Genomic DNA, 26,328 nt, shown 5'->3' with positions numbered 1-26,328 from the left:
TCCTCTCCTGCACCTTAATAGAATCTTCATGCCAAAGACAAACACATCTTCATCTTTAATCCTAACTTCTCAAGTTTCGGTTCTGCATTTCTTACTTCCTGGCAGGGCATTCTTCGTTTGGTATTGCATACCATTTCAAACTCTGTATTTACAAAAACACGACTTTCCCCCTTCTCTTGGCGGCTTCTTCTTCTTCTTTCTTCTTCTTTCTTCTTTCTTTTCTTTCTTCTTTCTTTTCTTTCTTCTTCTTTTCTTCTTTCTTCTTCTTTTAAATACATTTATGGGGCTCATTCTCCAAATCACTCAATCACATTCAAAAGCCTAAAGGTGTCTTTGTCTCCTCCCTATCCTTGGTTCCCTGGACATCCCTCCTTTCCAACAGTTCTTGCCACTGTCACCCCCACCCCCCATCCTTTGCATTCTGTGCTACATTTGCAGCTAAGACCTTCAAGCAGTTGCCCTTGAACTCCTGCCATGACTCCTACCTGATCTCTCGTGCAGCCTCAGGCTCCCAGCCACCCTCCACCAGAATACTTTTCCTTCAAGTCCTGCTCAGAAAACAGTGACCCCCAAATGACTACTCACCATAGGACCAGTCAGTCAGTCCCTAAGTCTAAGACTCAAGGTCCATCTTCTAAACTATATTTCTAAGTAAAGCTTCCATTTCTTGGCTACAGCTAAAACTGATCTGCTAGTTTTTGCCCAAACATATCTTATGTCTTTTGTCTCTAGACCTTAGCTCATGCCAACCCTTTGTGTGGAACACCCTTTCTGACTGCTCCTCTACCAAGTGAAATTCTTCCTACCCATTCTCGGAAACCCAGCTCAAATGTTTCCTTCTCTAAGGTCATCTCAGACCACACTGAACTCATGGCCCTGTGTATTACGGATTCATGCCTTAAATACATGGCACTTAGGACTACAACTCATTTGGTAAATCACTGTATACTAGAATATGCCACTCCTTATATTTTTGTTTTATATTACAATTTTTAAAAAAGATTTTATTTGTTCATGAGAGACACAGAAATGGAGAGGCAGAGACATAGGCAGAGGAAGAAGCAGGCTCCCCACTGGGGAGCCTGATGTGAGACTTGATTCTGGTACCCCGGGATCACGCCCTGAGCTGAAGGCAGATGCTCAACCATTGAGCCACCCAGGCACCCCTATATTACAATTTTTATATGTTCAATCTCTTTTTTCTTTTCTTTTCTTTCTTAAAAAAGATTTTATCCATCTATTAGAGAGAGAGAGAGAGAGAGAGAGAGTACAGCACAAGCAGGGGGAGCAGCAGAGGGAGAGAGAGAAGCAGGCTCCCATCCAGCAGGGAGCCTAATGTGGGGCTTGACCCCAGGACCCTGGGACCATGACCCAAGCTGAAAGCCAGATGCCCAACTTACTGAGCCACCCAGGTGCCCTTGTTCCATTTCTTTTTCCATAGGCCTCCTATGTCTTTGGATCTTCTCTCGCACACTATCCTGTATACTTGATTTTTTGATTGATTGATCAACGGTAACAGACACTTAATAGCCATTTGACCTTGAACATCTGGTCAAGGTTAAATTTCCTCATCTGTGAAATGGGCTAGCACCTGCCTCAATGAGTTGTTCTAAGAGCTAAAGATGACAACACATATAAAGCAGTTCACACAGTGCCTAAAATATTGCAGGTGGCCACAGACTTAGGCGAATACACATTTGCACAGAGTGAGAGGGAGGAAAACAGGGCAATGTTTGTTCTCCAAACATTCCTTTCACCCTCCAGCTAATGGCCTTTCTTCCCTTTGTCTTCTCAGACCCTTACCTCTCCTTAGCTCATTTTTTTCTGCTTAAAAAAAAAAGGAAAAAAAAAGGAAGTTAGTGGGGGAGAAGGGTAGGCTTTTCTGAGAAATTCTAGGGCAAATGGATATCAGAACTTCTGAATCTAATCTTCATTCCATGTGATGACCAAATGACTACGGGGTTTCCTTTCCATCTGCATTTCAAAAGATAGCATATTTATTTTAGAAGGATACTGGTTTTGGCTTGCCAAGAGCACTTCTCCCAAAATGCAGTGTACTACTGAATTATGGTGCAGGATGGTTAGAAGAACATGGACTTTGGAGTGAAGACATCTCAATTTGAACTCTTGTCCTGCTACTTACTAGCTGTCACCTCAGGCTGGCTGACTCTTAACCTTTCTGTCCCTCTTTCTCTCTCTCTCTCTCTTTTTTTTAAAAGAGATTTTATTTATTTATTCATGAGAGAAAGAGATAGAGGCAGAGACACCGGCAGAGGGGGAAGCAGGCTTCATGCAGGGAACCCGATGCGGGACTTGATCCCAGGACTCCAGGATCATGTGCTGGGCTAAAGGCAGAAGCTTAACTGCTGAGCCACCCAGGCATCCCTGTCCCTCTCTCTCATTGGTAGAATGAGCATCCAGTTGTGGGTTTGTCTAGTAAGCCTGACACATCAGACGCTCAGCAAATGTGAGATCGCTCCACCTCTGCCTTAACAGTGAAGTGCCCAGCAATCTCGTCTAGTTGCAAGGCTATAAATACCATCTATTTGCTGACGTCTCCCAAATTTTCATCTTCAGCCTGGACCTCTCCCCTGGACCCCATACTGGGGTATGCACACTCAATACTTTGGGGAGGTGCATTCCTTTATTTATGTATTTATTTTTATCTTTAATTTTATTTTTTTCTTTTTTTTTGGGGGGGGGGAGGTGCATTCCTAAACAGATACCTCCAAGTCAACAGGCACTGCTGACATACCGTACCGTCCTCACTAAACCTGCTCGTTCCCTAGCTGGCTCCATTTCAGCAGACAGCAACTTAACCTTCTTTCCCCTATGACTGAATCCCTGCAACCCTGCCACCATTCTTGACCGGCCCCCTTTCCAACCTCAACCTGATCAGTCAACAAATCCTGTCTGTTTTACCTTGAAAATAAACCCAGAATCTGACCTTCTCTTCCCCTGGCCCAAGCCAACACCATCTCTGGCCTGTGTTGTTATCGTTTGCAGCCTGATGGACCTCTTGCTTCTATCATACACAGCACCCACGAGGATTCTATAATAACGCAGTCAGATCAGCTCCTTCCTCTGCTCAAAATCCTCAGGTCTCCAATCTTGCTAAGTAGACGCCAAAATCCAAACAGAACAGGATCTGGTTGCCCTTTCCAGCCTGAGCTTTCTTGGACTCATCTCAACCACCCTGCCCCAGCCAAAGCTCTCTCTCCTGGTTGTGGGCAGGTCTGGCCCCAGAGCCTCCATGTTCATAGGTTCTGAGCCTGAAATGTCCTTGGCACAGATAAGCTCAAGTCGCTGAGGTCCTTACCAAATGTCCCCTTATCGGTTAGGCCTTCCCTAACCTTCCTATCTAAAACTGCACATGCTTCCCGCCCCCCCCCCCCCCCCCCCGGCCCACACCCACCACCAACACATTCTTCCTGTTCTTCTGGTTCACTTTTCTTTTTTTTTTTTGGTTCACTTTTCTATTTGCCCCTTAGCACTTCTTAGTCTTTTACACACTAGATATTTTATTTATTTATCCGCCTTTGGAAGTAGAGATTTTGTCTGGTTTTTCCTCTGTTGTACCCCAGTGCCTAGTACAAATCCTGGTAAAAAAGGTCTCAAATATTTGTTGAATGGGTGATAGAGTGAAAGAATGAATGAGTGAGCACTCTATCTCTAGGCAGTCAATAAAATACTTATTAAGCGTCCATTATGTGGTCAGCTTTGCATTAGGCCAAAAGGGGGATGTGGCAGAACTGAAAGAGGTGTTTTTTTTTTTTTTAAAGATTTTATTTATTTATTCATGAGGGAGAGAGAGAGAGAGAGAGAGAGAGAGAGAGAGGCACAGACACAGGCAGAGGGAGAAGCAGGCTCCATGCAGGGAGCCTGACATGGGACTCGATCCCAGGTCTCCAGGATCACGCCCTGGGCTGAAGGCTGCGCTAAACTGCTGAGCCACCCAGACTGCCCAAGAGGTGTTTTTTTTTTTTTTTTTTTTTTTTTTTTAACTCTTCAGGAACTTTTTAGAGAGCGAGAAAAGAAATCTCAGATGCCAATGTTCTGTAAGTGCTAACCGCAAGGGACAGCCAATGCTGTAGAAGTCAGAAAGGAGAGAGATCAACAGTGACCAGAGTAATGAGGACGAAGAAAGATAAGGAAAGAGCAGTCTGGAGGAGGGGGAGGAGGAGGAGGGGGAGGAGGAGGGGGAAGAGGAAGAGTAAGAGGAGGAGGAGGAAGAGGAGAGTAACTTAAAGACAGAGATAGGAGAGAGCCTGGAAGAGTCACTTCAAGGGGGGCTAATTACAGGAGGGGTAATACAGAGTAACAGGACAGGAAGGCTGGGAAAACCCAGTTAAGAGTCTGAAAGTGACACAACAGGAAAAGATCAATAGGATTGACTGAAACTGGGGATCCCTGGGTGGCGCAGCGGTTTGGTGCCTGCCTTTGGCCCAGGGTGCGATCCTGGAGACCCGGGATAGAGTCCCACGTCGGGCTCCCGGTGCATGGAGCCTGCTTCTCCCTCTGCCTGTGTCTCTGCCTCTCTCTCTCTCTCTCTCTCTGTGTGTGACTATCATAAATAAATAAAATTTAAAAAAAAAAAAAAAGAAGAATTGACTGAAACTGGATGTGGGGGATGATGCAAAAGGATACATTGAAGATGAGTGAGCCACTATGGTGGTCTTTAAGATTTTCACTGGAATAGCCCCTAAAATATGAACAACTCTATATTCCCTGTCATAGTTTTAAGTTGCCATCTATCATCTGTAAGCTTCAACGAGAGCAAATGATGTGCTTTTTTTAAATGTCCATTGAAGATGTCCTTTAAGTATACATGGAAAATGTCTGCTGATGGCAGGCTAATCGGCTTGATCAGACTTCCTTTCTGTCTAAAGAGGTCTAAGCTCATCTCTTTAAGTTCCAGTGAACATGTTAATACGTCCCCTCAGAATGACCATCTTATTTCTGAATTCTAGTTTGAGTCTTGAGTCTGTCACCTGGATAAAACAAGGGGTGCTCAGCTTATATAACACTGTATGTTCATTATACTTAAAAAATTTTTTTTAAATAAGGGGCTGCTCCTCTTTGCATTACTTTCATGGCATCCTGTGAAATTTTTATACTGTGGGGCAACCCACTACGCCTTTTCCCCCTTGTCTAAGGGCTAAAGGGTGACTTAATTTTATTTTTGATTTTTAAAAAAAGATTCTATTTATTTATTCATGAGAGACACAGAAAGAGAGGTAGAGGGAGAAGCAGGCCCCCTGCAGGGAGCCCAATGTGGGACTTGATCCCAAGACCCCAGAATCATGACTTGAGCTAAAGGCAGACGCTCAACCACTGAGCCACCCAGGTGTCCCTAAAGAATGATTTTAAGGTAATTGGGAAAGGAGATCTTTTGGAGCAGACAGTCTCAAGCATATCTGCTTTAAACAAGAGTACACCTGGAAGCTGAAAATCAGGAAATAAATTTGTTATCCATGCTCATGTATCCCCTGGAGAAAGTGTCTGTGTACCCCTAGAATACATGTACCCCAACATGAAGACCCCTGGCCTTGAGGTCTCCCTTGTCAGAGGTTAGAAAGAAGGGGGTGCCACTGACAGGGACACAAAGACTAGAGGGGAGTTGCTGGCTCTGGCGGTGCTGCTGCTAGGGAGAGCTGAAGCCAGGAAAAAAGATAAGCTCTCCAGGGTACAGGCCACAAAAGAAGGGCAGCCCCAGGGCTGAGTCTTGGAAAATGCCTGTAATTTAAGGGAGTGCAAGTAAAAGAAACTGAGATAAAGCAGGAAAATAAGGGGACATCTGGGTGGCTCAGTGGTTGAGCATCTGCCTTTGGCCCAGGTCATGATCCCAGGGTCCCGGGATAGAATCCCACATTGGGTTCCCCGCAGCAAGCCTGATTCTTCCTCTGCCTATGTCTCTCCCTGACTCTCTGTATCTCTCATGAATAAATAAATAAAATCTTAAAAAAAAAAAAAACACAGGAAAATAAGGAGGTAAATCAGGAGAATGTACATGTGAGAAAGGAAGCACAGTATTTCAGTAGGAAAGGAATTTAATTACATCAGACCTTACAGAGCCCAAGGAGGGTGAGGAAGAGGGCAAGGTCACTGAATTCCTAGTGATGTCACTAGGACCTGCAATGGCAGCAGCACGGGAGGACGGAGAGACCAGGAGACGGAGGCCAGGTAAGAAGGCAGTGAACAGATAAAGAAGAAATGCAGGCGGGATATGAAGACTCCCTGGGTGAGAAGTTTGGCAGGAAAGGACAGTTGGCCAGAGAGCTTGGCCACTGAGTGAAGGTGAACAATTTCTCACACAGAGACGTCCTGTCCACATATGTTTTATGGGAGAAGAAAGTAGTAGAGCAGAAAGGAGACTGTGTATGCCATAGGAGGAAGGATTTACCTTAGAAAGGAGGAAAACCCCTGACTCTTCCCCTGAGACTGGAGGGCAAGGCGAGGAGACTGGCACAGAAACATGGAAGGCAGAGGACAAAGCTCCTGGAAAGAATCTTCATCTCCTCAGTGAAAGGGGTGATGGGAGAACAGAGTGAAGGAGAAGCATAGTGTGACAGGGGTGGGGACTTGTGGGGAAACAGCCTATCCCCAGGGCATCCATCAATGAGATGATCCTCCTTCTCTGACGTTACTGAAAATAGCAGTGGGCAATTCCTCAGCTATGAAATGTTTTTCTTTTCTTTTCTTTTTTTTTTTTTAAAGGTTTTATTTATTTATTCATGAGAGCCACAGAGAGAGGCAGAGGCATAGGCAGAGGGAGAAGCAGGTTCCCTGTAGGGAGCCTGATGTGGGACTCGATCCCAGGACCCTGGGATCATGACCTGAGCCCAAGGCAGATGCTCAACCACTGAGCCACCCAGGCGCCCCTATGAAATGTTTTTCTTTCTTTAGAAGTTGGCAATTCTATGGGAATGTGGCAGAGAGCTCTGACTTTTGATTTAAAGTATTGCTGCCAGTTTACATCTATCATTGTCTGAACACGAGCTGCTCCAGTGGGGGAGCCTGATGGAGGCTGCAAGACAAACCCGTGGCACATCTGCATTATGAGAAGTTTTGCACAAAGGATTCCAAGCAACATAACTGGTAAGTAACTTCATTGTATTAAAACAAATAAAGCATACACATCAGAATGCGCAGTTGCCCTGTATTTTAAAGACACAATGTGAGACTTCAATGACATTTCTGTCTATGCACAGACACTGTATGGTCAGGACACCAAGCCTGAGAACACACATTTATTTAGTTTTCCACCACGGTCTGCAGGGAACTCTCTGTGAGAAAACTGTGAAGCTCGGCTTGAAATCCATGCTTTTATATCCTTTTTTCCAGATCCAGAGGAAGGTGTCCCTCTCTCTGCTTTAAACATCTCCTCCTCCCTCCCAGGGTCCCAATCCTCAGAATCTTATCCATCCTAGTCTTCTCCGGGAACTTCCTTTTGGGTCTTTCTTGCTAGCTTTCTTATTCTTTCCTTCTCAACAATAACAATTTATTATTGTCACTAACACCAGTTAATACCAACGAACCTTTACTGAATTCTTACTCATGCACAGTCACGCACTGAGTTCCGTACTTGACACACATTAACTCCCTTAATCCCCATAACTATTTGAAGTAAGGACTAATATTATTGTTTTCATTGTCTGAATAAGCAAACACATCAAAGCTATTAGCTCCTTGGTCTGTGCTGATCAGTGAGTAATTGATGCAGGTAGATGCTAAGCTCTGGGTCTCACTTCTAGCTCTAGCTCGTGATCACCTTTACCTTCAAACAGCACAGGCTCTCCCTTCTAGGTCTCCTCACCCAACCTGTGTCCCTTTGCTGCTGCTTCTAGCTACTGTTCAATTTCACTTACTCCTGTCGTCAATCTCATAAAATCATGGCCTAACTTATCCTCTATTTCTTGCCTACCTACCTTTACCAGCCTGTTTACTGACAAGATTATGGCAACTCTTTGGAATGTCTACTTAGAGATGGCTGAAAAAATCTCAGTTTTTTCCTTATCTTACCTTGATGTTGTAATTTTTCTAGACCACAGAAGGTTACCATAGATAACGGGCTTTTGCTTTGGGCAATATTGAAAGGATCTATTAAATTTCATTTAAATTTTCCCAAGGACCACAGACCAGAATATAAAATAGGACTGCTTTAAAAAAAAAAAAAAAAAAAAAAAAAAAAAAAAAGGACTGCTTTAGAACCTGGCTTACTTGTAGTTTATTTTTTATTTTTTTTTGCAGTTAATTTTTATCTATTATTTTCACGTTAATTTTATCGTTATTACTTCAACTATGAAGATCTGCCATTCAATTCTTTTTCCGCCAAAGTGGAAATTCCTTGTTCTCAACAACCAGGCAGAGAAAAGAAGACATAGAAATAGGAAGGACATTGCTTGCCACTGCCTATTCAAGCGATCAGGAACTGATTAGGCACTTATGTAGAGGTACTGATCACTCTGTCAGCTGGAAGCACACTTACAAATTAGGGACATTTTAGGTGAGGAGGAAGCTCTCATCTTTGGAATTTGTTCAGAACTGGTCCTTTGTTTCTCTTTACCAGATTAAGTTTGTTGATAGTAAGGGCAAGGTGCCAACACACCTTCCATCCTCTGATAATCCTGTATAGCTCAGGCTGAGTCATAGATATAGATTTCCAGGATCTGAAGAAATCTCAGAAATCACTGACTCCCAAGCCTTCACTAGATAAGAAATGAAGTCAGGGTGCTCAGTCAGTTGAGCATCTGTTTTTGGCTCAGGTCATGATCTCTGGGTCCTGGGATCGAGCCCCACATCAGGCTCTCTGCTCAGCAGGGAGTCTGCTTCTTTCTCTCTCTGTGATCTCTCTCACTCTTGCTCTCAAATAAATAAAATCTATAAACAAGATACATAAGAAATGAAGGCCTAAAAGGGATAGAGGGCATGCTCAAGGTTAACAGAGCACAGCTCAAATTAGAATCCACATCACTTGATTTCCATTCTGATCTTCTTGCCACATGCCTTGGCACTTGTCAATGACCTACAAGGGAATCACTAGTAACTAGCTGTGTGCTTTTAAAGCTACAGCTGTATTATTCTCTGATTTCTCAGCAACAATCTATATTCAAGCATCTGTTTGCAGATGCATGCACACTCACAATTGTTCATCTTCCTATCTAAAAACAATTAAAAACTACATTTCCTCCCCAAAGATTTATTTATTTGAGAGAGAGAGACAGAGTGAGCAAGGGAGGAGCAGAGGGAGAGGGAGACAAGCAGACTTCCCGTTGGGTGGGAAGCCAGATGGGTGGGATGCGGGGCTTGATCCCAGGACCCGGAGACCGTGACCTGTGCCGAAATCAAGACCGGATGCTCAACTGACTGAGCCATCCAGTTGCCCCCCAAACTACATTTTAATATTAAATCTAGGTGCTCTCCTGTACTCTCTTCATTAATCTAATTCTTGGGGACTCCCCGTCCCTATCCTCATGCAGTGCAGTAAGAATATAGCAGTTCCTTTCTGAAAGTTTCCTGCCCCCGAGTGTCTCAAACATTTTGTCAACTCTGATCCAGTATTCAAGAAAACTGGGACAAGAGATCAAAATGTCCTGGGGATAGAATAATAGAGGGGATATTTCAAAGGTAAACTAGTGGAATGGCTGTTACTTGTGAGAAAGAAAGAAAAAGAGTTTGCTAAGAAGGTTAAGAAATATTAGTTTTTTTGTCACTTGACCCAACCAAATCACCTTGAACCCAAGCTGCCCCAAAGCCCTACCAAAATTCTTTAATGGTTCCATTTACGCCAAGTGCTCTTAGTAATAAGCAAGGCCATCTCAAGCTTAGTGCTACTCGCTCATGGACACACATTGGCTAACTGGTAAAACCTGCTATGGGGCACCTGGGTGCCTCAGTGGTTGAGTGTCTGCCTTAGGCTCAGGTTGTGATCCCGGGGTCCTGGGATCAAGTCCTGTATTGAGTCTGTATCAAGTCCCGGCAGGGAGCCTGCTTCTCCCTCTGCCTATGTCTCTGCCTCTCTCTCTCTCTGTGTTTCTAATGAATAAATAAAATCTTAAAAAAAAAAAAAGTAAAACCTGCTATGAAAGCTGAAAAATTATGATACAACACAAGACTGACTTGGATGTTACCAATGCTGCTTTTTGTCATGCCACAAGGAGTTAGACACGCACAGGTTCTCGCTAGCTTCTTAGTCTGGGAGATAGCTATCCATCATGGCAAGCCCTACCGAGTGTTTCAAGTCTGATTGGATGGCAGAAGAGACATCAAGTGCATTAGCCATACATCTGAGCATCTGGTTATGGTATTTTTCTGTACTACTAGTTTATTTGAATGGTCACATAGTTTGTTACTTTAGATAGCGGTTTTTCCCTAAAAATTATTCTACAAAAATTTAAACTGAAAGAATGTTAATGCTAAAAGAGACTGTTGACTGGCATTTCTCCATTTTATTTAAACAGGGAAAACAGCTGTTCAAGACTGACTTTGAGGCACTTTAAGACACCAAAATGCCTTAACTAGCAAAGATGAAATGACACCCCTGTTGCCTGTATTCAGTGCATTTTGTCACATTTTAAAATTCTTTGTAAATTAATAAACCACATGGTGGCAACTTCCAGCCAGATTATCTGATCAACTAGAATATCCCTGGACTCAGGGGTTAAGAGTCATCTAGTTGAGAAATTCAGCTCTGCAGCTTAGGTGAATAGATAGGCCCTTTGTATCTCAATGTCTTCATCTCTGAACTCGGCAAAGTGCCAGCCATATCTGCAGGCTGTTGTGCAGATTAAAAGAGAAAATATCTGTAAAAGTATCATACATGGACACCCTTGAGGCCACTTTAAGAATATTTATGTATGGGCAAATATTTTATATAAGCATATCTATGCCTAACTTAGAGTATTCTTTTAACTGGTATGGCCTCTATCCACCTCATTATAATTTAACTAAATTAAACCTCTAGCAAGTTTCAAAAATAAAGGTCTGTGAATTGCACCTGGCACTCCCAGGAAGAGGCCCACTGGCCATGAGGCCAATAAAGCTTCAGTTTCAAGGCCCTTCCTTTGCAGAGGCCCTTTTTAAGTCCCTGGGGAGGGTAGAGCGGTGGTGGAGGTAGGAGCTAACATGTTCACATGGTCATAAGTATTTGTGAAACTTATAAGCTATTTTTGTAGCCTTTTTCTTAAAAAAGGTCCCCAAGATTAGAAAAACTTCAGGTCTCCCAAATCTTGGATTAAAAAAAAAAAAATCAGCCACTACAACAAAACTTGGCACAGGTCAGAAAATACTCTACTCCCAGAATCCTGTGTTTTGGGCTTCATCTGAGGTCTTCCAAATGACAGGCATATTCCCCACATAAGTTCTGGTGGGGGTTTGGGGTGCGGTAGGGCATTTGGCATAAGTGGGATCCTGGCTCCATGGCTGCACAGACCTGAGGAGGCATGAGGCCGAGAAGGCTGTGACAGGATTGTGACTGGTAGGAAGAGCCAGCTGGGATGTGGGATGCAAGGGTGGTATGTGGGAAGCAAATCTGGAAAAGAAGTTTGAGATACATTGTCACCCCTCGGTGAGTATGTGGAGTAAGGGAGTGTCCTGCTCCCTACAACCCCTCTTCCTTGTTCATTAACAGTCTGATTTGCAGTGGTTAAAATGGGAGGGGGCCATGAGATGGGGGGTGGGGGTGAAGTATCCAGTATTTCGTTTGCTAAAGCTGTGTATTTCAGACAGCAGAGGCATCTGTTCAAGTCCAGGAGAGGACAGGATTATAGAAATCATTCAGCATAGATGTTTATCACCTGGGAAAACAGGCCCTTTACAGGCACAGTGAGTAGCTGTGGGTTGGCTGGGCTCCCACAGACCACCCCCCCTTCCCTGCTCTCTGACAGATCGCCCCTCCTCTTGCCTCTTCTTTTCCTTTCTTTCCTTTCTGTTACTGTTTTTTCCTCTTCCTTCCCTTGTATAGACCTGAAATGTATTATCCCTCGTTGTTTGTTTATTTAAGATTTTATTTATTTATTCATGAGAGACACAGAGAGAGAGGCAGAGACATAGGCAGAGGGAGAAGCAGGCTCCATGCACCGGGAGCCCGACGTGGGACTCTATCCCGGGTCTCCAGGATCGCACCCTGGGCCAAAGGCAGGCGCCAAACCGCTGCGCCACCCAGATGTCCCAATCCCTCGTTTTTTAAAAAAGGATTTTATTTGAGACACAGAGAGAGAGTGAGAGAGAACTTGAGTGAGCAGGGAGAAGGAGCAGAGGGAGAAACAGCCTCCCTGCTGAGTAGGGAGCCCGATGACCCTGGGATCATGACCCAAGCCAAAATCAACAGTCAGATGCTTAACCAAGCCAGCCAGTTGCTCCTAATCCCCTATTTTTAATGCTTTCTGGATTTTACATGTTATGGGTTCACTCTCAAAAATATCTAACTAGCACGAAGTAACCTGGGTTTTTCCCTTCTTTTAATTTATGGCACTGGTTTTCAGTGGAGAAATGGCCCGTTGGCTCCTGTTGTGACTAATCTGGCCTAGGGTTGCCCAAGGGTTGTCCCATTGCACCTGTCAAGTGGCTAATTAGCTGCTCTTTCTCCAACGCTCCCAAATACTTGTCATGAGAATTTCTCTCTTGTGTTTGGAGTTGTCAAATCTAATCTTTGTAAATACAAACAAGGTAGGTGAAACTTTTTTCTCAGCAGGCATTTCAGCAAATGAAACAATAAGCTCTTTCTTACAGCCAAGACTCTTAACAAGAGGAAAGATAACAGCATTACACCCTGTAATTGTCCTCATGAATCTAAATAGGTGTAATTGTTGGGTTCTCTCTCTACCTGAGATCATACACAGTCTTTGTTTTTTTTTTTTTTTTTTTTAAAGTGTAGAATTCAGGGAATTTTAGTGTATTCACAGTGTTGTGCAACCATGACCAGTGTCTAATGCCAGAACATTTACATTAGCTGGGACAAGAAACCCCACACCTTTAGCAGTCACTTCCAATTCAATCTTCCTCTCATCCCCTGGCAATCACCAATCTACATCTGTCTATTCTGGGCATTTTATATAAATGGAATCATACCAAATGTGGCTATTTCTTAGCATAATATTCACATAACGAAAGCATTACTGTAATATTTTCAAGGCTCATCCATGCTGTAGCAGGTAGCAGCACTTCATCGCTTTGGCTATAGAATATTCCACTGTATAACATTTTGTTTATTCATTCATCTGTTGGTGGACAAAGGGGTGTTTTCACTTTTTGGCCATTATAATAATGCTATGAACATTTGTGTACAAGTTTTTGTGTGAACACATGCTTTCAGTTCTCTTGAGTATATAACTAGGGGTGGAATTACTATGTCTTTACTGTAACTGTTTAACTTTGAGAAACTGCTAAACGGTTTTCCATGGTGGCTGCACTGTTTTACGTTCCCATCAACAATCCATGTCCTAACACTTCCTGATTCCATTTTTTAAAAAATATTTATTTATTTATTTATTTATTTATTTATTTATTCATGATAGACACAGGCAGAGGGAGAAGCAGCCTCCATGCCGGGAGCCCGACGTGGGACTCGTTCCGGGACTCCAGGATCATGTCCTGGGCCAAAGGCTGAGCCACCCAGGGATCCCCCGCCGATTCCATTTTTAAAATTATTATAGCCATACCAGCAAGTGTGAAGTAGTATGTCACTGTGATTTTAATTTGCATTTTCTTAATGATTAATGAGTTGAGCATTTTTCTATATGCTTATTGGCCATTTGTATGTCTTGCTTAGACAAACATCTATTCATACCCTTTTGCCCATTTTTAAATTGACTTATTTGCCTTTTATTATTGAGTTATAAGAGTTCTTGATATAGTCTGGATACTAGCTCCTTATCAGATATGTGGTTTACAAATATCTTTTTTTAAATAATTAAAAAAATTATTTATTCATGAGAGAGAGAGAGAGAGAGAGAGGCAGAGACACAGGCAGAGGGAGAAGCAGGCTACATGTAGGAAGCCCGACGTGGGACTCTATCCCAGGTCTCTAGGATCACGCTCTGGGCTGAAGGCGGCGCTAAACCGCTGAGCCACCCGGGCTGCCTGGTTTACAAATACTTTTATATTCTGTGGGTTATCTTTTCATTTTCTTGATAGTATCCTTTGATGTACAAAAGTTGGAAATTATCTACTTCTTTTTCAGCATCTCAATATTACCTGAAGATTTGGGAAGAATTTAAAAAACATTTAAAAATTATATATTTTATTTTTTTAAAGTAGGTTCCACATCCAGCATGGGGCCCACTGCGGGCTTGAACTTATGACCCTGAGATCAAGACCTGAGCTGAGATCAAGAGTCAAATGCTTTACCAAAGGAGCCAACTAGGCACCCCTAAAAAATTATATTTATTAAATACTTTATAAAACAAGAGGGTAAGACTTGAAAAATTGGGAGCTTTTGATGATATCATGACCCGAGTCCCCAAAATTATGTTAGGTCTTAGTGTAAATAATATAAATGCATGCCGTCTAGTTCCTAGTTTTGCTTTTGTTTACTACTCTGTCATTTGTCATTTTTTCATTTTTTAAAAAAAGATTGTACTTACTTGAGAGAAAAAGAGCATGAGCAGGGGAGAGGGGCTGAGGGAGAAGGACTAGCAAACTCTCTGCTTACTAGGGAGCCTGACGTGGGGCTTGATCTAAGGACCCTGGAACTATGACCTGAGCTGAAGGCAGACTGAGCCACCACGCACCTCTCCTTTTTCATTAAAAAAATTATCATTATTTTAAAATAATCTCTACATCCAACATGGGGCTTCAACTCACAAGCCCGAGATCAAGAGTTGGATACTTTATTGACTGAGCCAGCCAGGCACCCCTGTTTATTACTCTTTTGGAAGAACCAATGAAGAATTAAAAAGTGGAGCCAGATTATCCTTTGGCTAGAGGATGAGGATTTCTAGAAGCACTATGGTTCAATGTTTTTTGTCAGGGCCCCCGTATATTTGTACTCGAACTATAATCAATCTTTCCCCCTTTTGTTGGAGGTATATGCCTTAGGAGACTTACAGGCACCACTCCAGTTGGCCTCTGTTTGCTGGCTTACAAAGAGAAGTTTCATATTTATGAACAGTGATCCAGAGTGGTGTCCAAGTCCATCTGAGTTTAGAATTGCTATCACAGCAGAAATTGGAAACTTTAGGAGCTAGAAGGCATTTACCACGTCTCTGTGGATGCCACTTCTCATTACAGCATACACAAATATACAGTGATCAGAACTTTAACCTAATGGGAGCTCATATCCTCCTCAGATCTGCACATGATATATGCACATGAATCCTTTTCTTTTATAGTGAACTGCCTGCAAAATTACTATCTCACCATTTATAATTTTATGTGGCAGAATGACCATGTAGGCTTTTCTTATGAAAATGCCATAGCAACATGAATACTTGGTACTGAAAAGCATCTTTAATTGACAAAAGCTTTTTATTTTTAATTTAAACTTAGCCTCTGCTTACAGTGGGACATTTAAATAGTCAATTTGATGACTTCATGCTGACTATTTGCCCAACCAAAACCTGGGTCTGATAATTTCTGGCTTGATCTTCTACCGGCTTTCTGACAAAATGTCCCTACAGTTAGAAGGCAATGACATTTCTACCCGAAGCCTCTAGTACTAACAATTCTGGTACATATGGTTCTTAGACAGAATACTTCATTCAAGGTGTCCAGAATTTAATGAATCTCACTTTATCTTCAAAGCCAGTGTTTGAATAGAGAGGAACTTGGATTTAAAACGAGTCCATTTTAAGCCCAAAGGCAATTCTTATCCAGAAATTACTTATCCTTATTTTTAGTGTCTGACTCGCCACCCCCCCTTTCTCATTTTGAAAACTGGGAGGAATAAAGATGCATACAACATCTTTTGGGCTGCAGGAATTAGGAACAGGCTTTGAGGGTCTCTACAGGAACTACTGCTGCTTTATCACAAGAACTCCAGATGGGCCCTAAATCTCCAGGCCCTTACTTCAGCAATTGCTGAAAAATATCCATACACACACACAGCCCTACCTTAAAAACTCTATGCTTGAGGAGGCCAGTTTACTTAGAACAGCTTTCCCTGGCAGCTGCAACTAGGGCGCTTCATTTTTGTTAAAGCTACAAGTTACAGTTTATTAACTATATTCCGAAGTGGGAGACAATAGATGAGGAGAAGGTTGGATGGCTCCAGGTGACCGACACAAGCCAGGAGGGGAAAGATGAAACTAGGAGTCCAACCACCTGATGTGAAAAAAACAACCCTCCATATTTAACCTTTTCATCAAAAGTGTGAAACAGACGGTGGAGGTAAGAATGTGAGTTAGACAGTAGAGATGACAGTGATATCACTGTAATAATATTAACAGTAAGATTCAGTAGAATAACAGTATTTGGAGAACAGCAAGCGATACAAGATGACATTTCTTTTTCTTTTTTTTATAGTTATTTATTTATTCATTCATTCATTCATTCATTCATTCATTCATTCATTCATGAGAGACACACAGAGAGAGGCAGAGATACAGGCAGAGGGAGAAGCAGGCTCTCCGTGGGGAGAGCGGAGACTCGATTCCAGGACCCAGGGATCATAACCTGAGACGCTCAACCACTGAGCCACCCAGGCACCCAGAGAATGGCATTTCTAACAAGTTCTTAGGATGCAAGCCAGGAGATGCTAGGAAGTCCTGGGGCTTCTGGACCCAAGACCAAACTCAGAAAAGGAGGAGATGAGTACTTATTGAGGGAAGGAAGGGAACAATTACTTAACAATGACTTTGGGTCATGCTTGGTCAAATGTTTACAATCGTAACCTCATTCAGTCCTCACAGGTGCCTAATGATCTTCCCAGTTTGCTCCCCTAACTTTTCCAGAGCAGAGGAGGAGGAATGCATCCTCACCAAGGCTATGCCTGAGCCATTCTCTACAAGGAAGGCATTTCTTTGATGACTTATGCTATTTTTCAAAATTCATGTATATTTCTCACCGTTGCCAAATATTGCTGCTTGTTACGAATTAAATCCAATTTAAGTAATTATCAGATAAACTCCTTAACTCTTAACCTCCATCTGTTAGTAAAATTGCCCTTTGGGAACATGAGGAAATGGACGGCTGAAGTTTAATAATTAGACTACAGTGGCACAACTAGTACCTACTTAATCCAAACACAATCTGTGCCTACGCCAGCAGGTGTCTGGAGACAATGCACATCCTATGACCTACTCCATTCTTTCACCCCCGCCTACCTGAAAGGTTGTCAGGTTTCTCTCTATCACTCATTTATGGATTCTCTATTGTTCTAATCAAACAGGACCACTTGCTGTTCTTCAGGTTCTTCTCCCTTTTCCTGATCTCCACATACAGGTTCATTATTCTTTGCAGCTGGAAAGCTTCCTCTCTCATCTTTACCTTACTAGGATCTTCCATAATCTTTAAGGTCCAGCTGAAATGCCATTTCCTTTTTGAAGACCAATCCCATTTTTGAAAGGCTGCTGCATTGAACACCTCCAGTGAGTTCTGATGGCTGCCCAGACAGAGTTAATGTCAGTGGGTATATAATTATTTTTGCTAGTGTGTGCCTATAGTCTCATGGGCCCAAATTTATATATGCCTCTGCAAATAAATGATTCCATTTGACATTAAAGTTATACTGGCATTCAAAACATGAAGTTTTGTGCAACGTAAGATATTGGAGTGCAGATAAAAAAGGGATAAAAAAATAAATTTAAAGAAATCGCCAGGGGCAGCTGGGTGGCTCAGTCGATTAAGCAACAGACTCTTGATTTTAGCACAGGTCTTGAACTCAGGGTTGTGAAACTGAGCCCTGCATCAGACTCCATACTAGATGTGGAGCCTACTTGGGATTCTCTCTCTCTCCCTCTGCTCCATTCCCTACCCTCTAAGAAAGAAAGAAAGAAAGAAAGAAAGAAAGAAAGAAAGAAAGAAAGAAAGAAAGAAAGAAAGAAAGGGAGAGAGAGAGGGAGGGAGGGAGGGAGGGAAGGAAAGAAAGAAAAATAAATCTTCAAACAGAAAGATTTAGACTACAATAAAATCTGTGGCTAAGAATTAGAATAAAGTCTCAAAAACGTAGAATATATCTAGACTTCTAGAATTGGAAGGAGGCTTTAAAGTTATCTAAGACAACCCCTTTATTTTCTAGTAGTAGAATTTCTGGACCTTGCTTCCTATTATGGTCAGAAGTCCCATTTGTTTAGCTAATGCTGTTTAATTTCCATCTAGCTTGGCTTTGGTCTCTTTATATTGCAATTTCAGTGCTACCTGAAGAGAGTTTTTTGCACTGAATAACAGATTTAGTTCTGAAGGGCCAGACCTGACTTTAGTCCAAAGGGAACTGAGTGCAGGACCTACTTTGATTTTATTTTTTTATTTTTTTTATTTAAAAAAATTTTTTAATTTATTTATGATAGTCACATGGAGAGAGAGAGAGAGAGAGAGAGAGAGAGAGAGAGAGAGAGAGGCAGAGACACAGGCAGAGGGAGAAGCAGGCTCCATGCACCGGGAGCCCAACGTGGGATTCGATCCCGGGTCTCCAGGATCCCGCCCTGGGCCAAAGGCAGGCGCTAAACCACTGCGCCACCCAGGGATCCCCCCTACTTTGATTTTAAAGGTTGTTAACCTTAGTGATGCTAACATGAACTTCTGAGGAATGAATCCTTACCCCCTTGAGTACAATTTCTTTCTTTCTTTTTTAAAGATTTATGTATTTATTTGAGAGAGAGAAAGACGAAGGGCAGAAGGAGAGAGAGAATTCTGAAGCAGACTCCCTGATGAACAGGGAGCCCAACATGGGGCTCAATCTCACAACCCTGAGATCATAACCTGAGACGAAATCAAGAGTCAGCCACTTAACTGACTGAGCCCCTCAGGTACCCCCCAAATGCAATTTCTGATAAGTCTAATAGCCAAGCCGCAGTCATGGCCAACACCAGAGGAGAACACACTCATGCTAAACAGGTGGCAATCTGCTCCATTTGGCCAGCTCCAGCCTTGGATGCTGAGAGGTATTTCATATGCTGATTACATCTTGGTTTAACCACCTAAGTGAAGAGAAGCGGACACCATGGGCATTTACCCTTTCCATCCCTGCATTCTCTTCGCAATCCCAATGTGCTCAACAGCAGGGACTTTAGAGATGGGTAGAAATGGGTATGACCTCAGACAAGCTACTTAACCTTTGAAGGCCCCCATTTCCTACCTGCACAAGGGTGATGATAACAGCAATTTAATGATCTTATGGGTGACTTAGCAGGTGTAGGTGGGGTATTGTTGAGCACTTCAGACAATGTCTGATATGTGCCAAATCCTTCATAAATGTCAACAGTTGTTATTATTGATCAGAGGTGGCAATGTTAACATACTCCATCAACAAGAATTGGGTGCTCTTCTCTCCGTATAAGCTTTACCATGGCATTTCATGCCCTCCCTGATTCAATTATGATACCAGTACTGACTCCTAAAACTGTATCTGTAGTCTAACTTCTCTCCTGAGCTCGTTTGGGTTTCTCAACTCTTAAGACACCTGGAGATGCCTTGGGAACCTAGAACAAATCCAAAACGAGACCATTACCTGGCATCAAACAGTATTCGATGATCCTCCTAATGTCTCTGCATTTGTGAGATATCATTATCTTTCTAGCTATTCAGGCAGAACTTTTTTTGGGTTTGTTTGTTTGTTTTTAAACTGCTTCTTTATCATCCATTTAATCAGTTGCCAAGTCATTCATTCACATGCTCACTTTGTCAACAAATAGTTCCTGGGCCTTTTCCATAAAGCAGGCACAGTATTCAACTCTGGGAATACTATGGTGGACAAAACTAACACACTTTCGGCTCTCATCCTCTCATCCACAAATACAGAATTACCAATTGGAATATACAAGTGGAAGGAAATTTCAGTCTGTACGAGAAAGTGCAACAGGAGACATCATATAAAATGAGAGCAAGAAAAGAACTCTCAGAGGAAGTGACAATTTGAACTGAGACCCAAAAGATGAAAGGAGCCTGTCAGGTGACTAATGAATGAAGAACATTCTGGGCAGCTGCATTAGCACGCACAAAGACTCCGAGGTAGGAAAGGGCTTAATGCCTTTCTCCAAGGAACTGAAAGAAGGCCACCATGTGGCTAAAAAGTTGTGAACTTGCTTGAGATGAGGCTGGAAGAGCAGGCAGGGGCTTACTGACTGTTCAGAAGCCTTTGAAGAGTTCTGAGCAAGAGAGGCACAGGATTGGACCATTTTGCTTTGGGAGGAGCGAGAACAGAATTAGAGACCAGTTGGGAGGCTATTCGTGTGGTTCTGGTAACAGATGGTCAGCGGTTGTGGTGATGGAGAAAAGGGGACGTATCTGAAACACAATTTAGAAATTTGGAGGTGGTACTGACAGGACTTGGGGACTGCGATATGGGGTGAGAGTGAAAGGGAGGAGGCAAGGCTGATTCTTAGATTTCTGGCATGAGCAGCTATGTAGATGCAAGTGTATGCAGAAGCTACCTTTCAAAAGATTCTGTGTTCTGAAAATATCTCACGCAAGATCCATATTTTCCCCTCTTGGTGTAACCACTTTGCCTCCAAATCAATATAACCATCTGGATCATTGTTCTTTCTCATTGGTTTCCCTACTTCTTGTGTGTCTACTTCATATCACCCCATGCTGTGTTATCTTCCTAATACAGCTCTGGTCAAATTATTGCTCTTTCAAATACCTACCTATCACCTACTTAATTAAGTACGAACCCTTTGCCTAGGCTTTCCAGGCTCTATGACCTATCTTTCCAGTCTTCCTTTTTTGGGAGTGTGCAGTGGGAGAGGGAGGGAGATTCCCAAGCAGGCTCCATGCCAGAGCAGAACCTGACATGGTGTTCCATCCCAGGACCCTGAGATCATGAACTGAACCAAAATCAAGAGTCGGATGCTCAACTGAGTAAGCCAACCAGGCACCCCTCCAGCCTTATTTCCAGCACTTCTCTATTTAAGTCCTGTTTTAGTCTAAGTAGACTACTTCCTGTTCTTGGCCATGTCATCACACATTCCTACCTCAATGTCTCTGCTCACGCTATTCCTTTAGTCTTATCGTCTAAGTCTGCTGGAACCTTATTCAGCATTCAAAGTTCATTAAAGATCCAATCTTTCAGTATCATAAAGTTTTGTAATTCTCTTATGGCACTTAGATTTCTGCTTTGTATTGTGGTTATTAGAGTACTTATCTCATCCCCATTCCCTACCCTCTAACCCTATGGAATACTTTTGAGTGCCTGGCTTGATTACTCATACTGCACCAGTGTACTTGTTCTTGCAGGGTCAAGCAAAGGGTTTAACTCACAGTAGGTACATTTTATTGAATTTATTTGGAACAATCCATGTTATTGACAAGGGATCAGAAGGCAAACTGAGGACAAAGCACAAGCTGACATCCCTCAAACTCCTCCCTCCCTGCCACTCCTGGGTGGAATATGTATGACATTCCTCCAGGAAACTTCCAACTACCTTAAAAAAATTATTTATTTGACAGAGTGACAGCAAGCACAAGGAGAGGGAGCTGCAGAGGGAGAGGGAGAAGTAGATTCCTCACTGAGCAGGAAGCTCAATCCCAAGACCCCAGGATTATGACCTGAGCCGAAGGCAGATGCTCAACCACTCAACTGACTGAGCCACCTAGGCGCCCCTATTTTGAACTATCTTAAGGCCAATGCTTTGGTAGAGGGAAAAAGTAAACCTTAGCTTGATAATAGTAAGGCCTCCAGTATCCTGAGGTTCTTCTTTAGCATATCCAAGTCCTTTTGGACACCTCCGTTTTTCCTTACTTCCTTGGGACTCCCAAGTATATAATCAGCCAGTGCAGCTCTTTCTGCGCACGGGTCCCATCCCTGTGCTTTCATAAAATCACCTTTTGGCACCAAAGATGTCTCAAGAATTCCTTCTTGGCTGTGGGCTCTGGACCTTTGCAACATTCCAAAACTACAGAATTAAGTATCCTAAGTGATACCTAAGTGATGAGACCCCAGGTGTTCAACGGGAATTATTTTCCAGTTGTATTTGCCAGCAAATTTCACCACAGCAAAATTCACCTTCCACCAAATTCCCTGTGATCTTAAAAAAGACAAACATACACATATACCTTTAATGGAGTTTTCTGGCTGTACAAAACAATCCAATGCAACAATCCTCATAAGCTTATCCTTTCCTTGAAGTGCTGGATATTAAATATTACAGTCTCTAACTCAAGATTTTTCAAACTACTTGTAACCCATTAATAAGTCATGAAATCAACTTAGTGGGTCATTAAGTAATAAGAAAAAAAGCAAAATAGAAACTAGCTAAACACACAGCTTATGTAAGGATGAGTAATGTTCTCTTGAAGCTTTTGTTTCAGATACATATATATACATGTCTGTGTACTGGATCATGGTTAAAACATATTTCTTGCCATGGGTCCCAGTCATAAAGGTTTGAAAACTACTGCTTTAATGATCTACAGCCTACCCCAAGATCTGTACACAGAACTCAAGTAGGAAAAGTAAGATGTTAAGAAATAGCAATGAGACTATCTGATTAAAAGTTATTCATACTTTAGGGGTGCCTGCTTGGCCCAGTTGGTTAAGCATCTGATTCGATTTCAGCTCAGATCAGGATCTCAGGGTTGTGAGATCAAGCCCTGCTCTGCACTGAGCATGAAGTCCGCTTAAAACTCTCTCTCTCTCCCTCTTCTTCTGCCCCTTCCCCACTCTTTCCCCAATTGCTCTCTCTCTCTCAAAAAAAGAAAGAAAAGAAAAAGAGAAAAAATCTCTTTTTTATTTTTATTTTTTATTTTTAAAAAATTTTTTATTTATGATAGGCACACAGTGAGAGAAAGAGGCAGAGACACAGGCAGAGGGAGAAGCAGGCTCCATACACCGGGAGCCCGACGTGGGACTCGATCCGGGGTCTCCAGGATCGCGCCCTGGGCCAAAGGCAGGCGCCAAACGGCTGCGCCACCCAGGGATCCCCAAAAATCCCTTTTTTAAAACAGGGTATTCATACTTTAAAACATGAATGTCTGATATACCTAGTTCTTTCCTTGGGGTATCTGCATTAAAGTGTCTTTAACCCATATTTATTGTAAATTAGTGGAAAGTGGGTCATAAATCATTATGGACTACAGGCCTTCTTGGTAGAGCTAACAAGGATTTTCTCCAGTATCCCAGTTCCCCAAGACAGCGGGGTTCCTGAACCAGGAACTCCATCCAGTGCTGAAAGGCTACTGGTCTCTAGGTTACAATACACAGAAATGGTAGTACCTTTGTAAGGAAAGCATTTACAACCAGAATGCACTCTTTCCTTCATGCACATGTCAAGCTTATCAATTTATGTTGACATGTACATATTTAATCCATACCTAGAAAACACAACCCTGTATATCTACGCGTAAGAGCTATGCCTTATCTGAGGCAACATGAAGCCCCAAGCCCATCTAAACATGAGAAATACTGAGTTAACTGAAGGCAACAGCATGTGGGAGTTAGGAAGGAGGGATCTGGAAAATGGTAGACTGTCAAAGGGACTTGGGAGTGCAGTAGGTGTATTGCCCAAAGTGTTTATCACTTGATGACGGATCATAATGGGAGAAGGAGAGTAGAGGGGAAGGATATGGAGAAACAATTCCCCAGTATTACTCATGATAGTACGGAGCAGTAGCTCACCAGGAGTACACAGGCAGTATTTGATGATGTCAGCACAAAAAGGACACATTCCAAGTCCTAATTTCAGCCCTAGCTCCATTTAACAGGTTGCCCCTAATAATTTGTTGCTACTTGTGTTATGTTTTCAATTTATAGTTGAGAAATCAACAGTGAGCTTCCAAACTAATGAATGTAAACACTCTTAATTGCCAATTACAACCCCAACAAATAACTGGGTGAGAAAGAAGGCTCAAGGAGAAGTTCAAAGCTGCTGTGGTGCGAAGAAGATTAGGGGTGTTGATAAATCTGGGTTAGATCTGAGAGAGATTGAGGTGACTTTCGCCTCGAAAATTTTACAATTCTACAAGGGAGGGAAAAGGTGACTAGTTGGAAGAAAGGAAGATCAGCTTGGTTTTATATGTAAAAGGCAAGTAACAATTCTATTAGCTGCTAAGGTTATTTAAATATAAAATAATGCCTCACATTATCTAGACCTACTTTAACACCCTTCAGTGATACTATATGCCAATGTCTCTACTGACTACTGGGTACATTCCAAACTTCCTTCTGGCATTCAAGGCGTTCCACATCTGCCCAACTTTTATCTCTAACTTTTAACGACTCTGATCTCTAATCTGCTTTTGTTCCAGTCCTATTTGCTTTCCCCACCCCTACTCTCCTAGTTAAAGTCCCATAACCTTCATAAAACCTTCCAACTATTCAAATATTTATGCATCAGATCTTGACCTTTGAATTCCTACAGGACTTTGCAAGCTATCCTGTTAGGTAGGCATTACTGTCCTCCTTTCATAGATAAGCAAATCAAGGCGCAGAGAGGTTAAGTGACTTGCTCAGAGTCTCACAGTTTGCAAGCAGCAGCAGGGGTGGGTCTTCCCTTGCTTGTCTTCCAAGTCTACACTTCTTTTTCTTTTCCTCATTGGGCCATGCTGCTTCCGTATATTAAAAAAACCATGGAGGAAGGATGCGGTAAAAAAAAGCCTATAAAGCAGTTATAATACAGCTTGTTGTGACATAAAGTCAGACACAGCACATCCTTTGAACCATATGGGTAATAAACGCTTGGAGTAGCATAGTTTTTAAGGGAGCTGTCAATCCAGTTTCCCAAGCGCAGCGTTAAAATGATATCCCAGGGTAAATGACAGGTGAGAGGTTAAGGGAGGGGGGAAGCAATATGGTATCAGAGGAAATATTAGAAACAGGACAGAAAAGAGAAGAAAGTGTAATATAAGGTGGCAATGCAGAAAAAGACTCCGAATATGGAAGTATAGGATACGGGGTAGGGACCCACAGGGTAATACCTAAGTTAGGGAGCCTATGCCTACCGACAAGAAGCGCGCATGTGTGAGAGTTGATATTAATAACAGACAGCAGTACACATGGACAGAGTAGAACTCAAGAGAGAGACAAATAAGGATAGGTCGCGGGGACACGGGGTAGATCACGGCAGGATGAGACGGTGGTGGCGCCAAATAAGGGGCCAGAAGGGTACAGCGGGGGTCGAGGAGGAAGGTAAAGAGGTTCAGAGGGCACGGCGCCCCCAGACTCGAGGAAAGACTTGTCTTCCTCTCGATAGCTGGTTGGCGTGATTTAGGATTCACACCCGCGCCCCCACCAAGCCTCCCCCGGTGGCTCCGGAAAGTGAGGGAGGGGGTCACGTCCCCATTCCCCGGGGACTCTGCGAGGGGGCGGAGCGAGGCAGGAGGGTCCTTACCCATAAAGATGGAGATGATGAGCCGCAGCGCCTGTTCCGACGCGCCCAGGGACGTCGCCAACTTGTTAAGGCTCAGCTCGTCGAACCCCCACCGCAGCACCCTCGCCAGCTCTGCCACCGTTCCCACGTCCCCCTCAGCTGCGGACGCCATCTTAGCTCCGGGCGTCCCCCAGGGACCCCCCAGCTCCGCGCGCCCCGAATGTGGGCACAAGGCTGTAGCTTCACCCCCAATTCCGGCCCGGAGCCCGCCCACGGCGTGCGCATTGGCTGCGGGCCCGCCCAGCGGCTCCGGGCTCCTCCGGCTATTGGTCGGTCCGAGCCGGGGGGCGGGGCCTACCGCAGCAAGGTAGGCAGAGGGCGGGTCTGAGCGTTTGTAAAGCAAAGGTGACTCCCGCCGAGAATGAACGCGGGGCAGGCCGGGGGCGGGGCTTGGAATCGGGAACTGGAGTTGCGATTGGAAAAGTCTAAACCCCGCGGCGAGGTGATTGTACAACTCGGTTCTAACTGCTTGGGGGAGGAGTCGGTGAGGGCGAGTGTCCGGCCGGCTCGTGCGCTGCCTCCCCATTGGCTGAGGCGGGAGCAGGCGAGAGTCGGGGCGGGGGGGGGGCCGTCACCCGACCGCGAGGTTACTCTCGGTCGCCGGCGCGCCGGGGTTACTGGGGCATGTAACGGAGAGGGCGGGAATTCCTGGAGCGGCTTCGCGAGCGCCTCCTAACGGCACCTCCGGGCTGTTCTCAAACCGTTAGGTGCGCCGTCCTCACCCCGCGAGGGTCTAGGGGGGAGCCCAGCACCCCAGAACACTGCTTTTATTTCATGCATCCCCTTTCACCTAATTTCTTATGTTAAACCCTTACCCTCTTCCGAGAGGCGGGGAAACTGAGGTATGCCGATTTAGTCCTTTTTAGTT

General features: G+C 43.5%; 1 protein-coding gene across 1 annotated transcript in view; it reads right to left on the bottom strand.

The window, feature by feature from the left end:
- The window catches only part of LPCAT3 (lysophosphatidylcholine acyltransferase 3), a 40,064-nt gene extending 14,392 nt beyond the window's left edge, over positions 1–25,672 (bottom strand). The window contains exon 1 of the mRNA XM_077871233.1: positions 25,422–25,672. Within this exon, the coding sequence (XP_077727359.1) occupies positions 25,422–25,572 (151 nt within the window). The 5' untranslated portion in view covers positions 25,573–25,672. The remainder of the gene's footprint in view (positions 1–25,421) is intronic.
- Between the last annotated feature and the right edge of the window lie 656 nt (positions 25,673–26,328).

Source organism: Canis aureus, chromosome 25 (genome assembly GCF_053574225.1).
Source record: "Canis aureus isolate CA01 chromosome 25, VMU_Caureus_v.1.0, whole genome shotgun sequence".
Classification (NCBI taxonomy): domain Eukaryota; kingdom Metazoa; phylum Chordata; class Mammalia; order Carnivora; family Canidae; genus Canis; species Canis aureus.
Note: the sequence above shows the minus strand (reverse complement) of the source record. Positions and strands in the feature narration are given on the sequence as shown.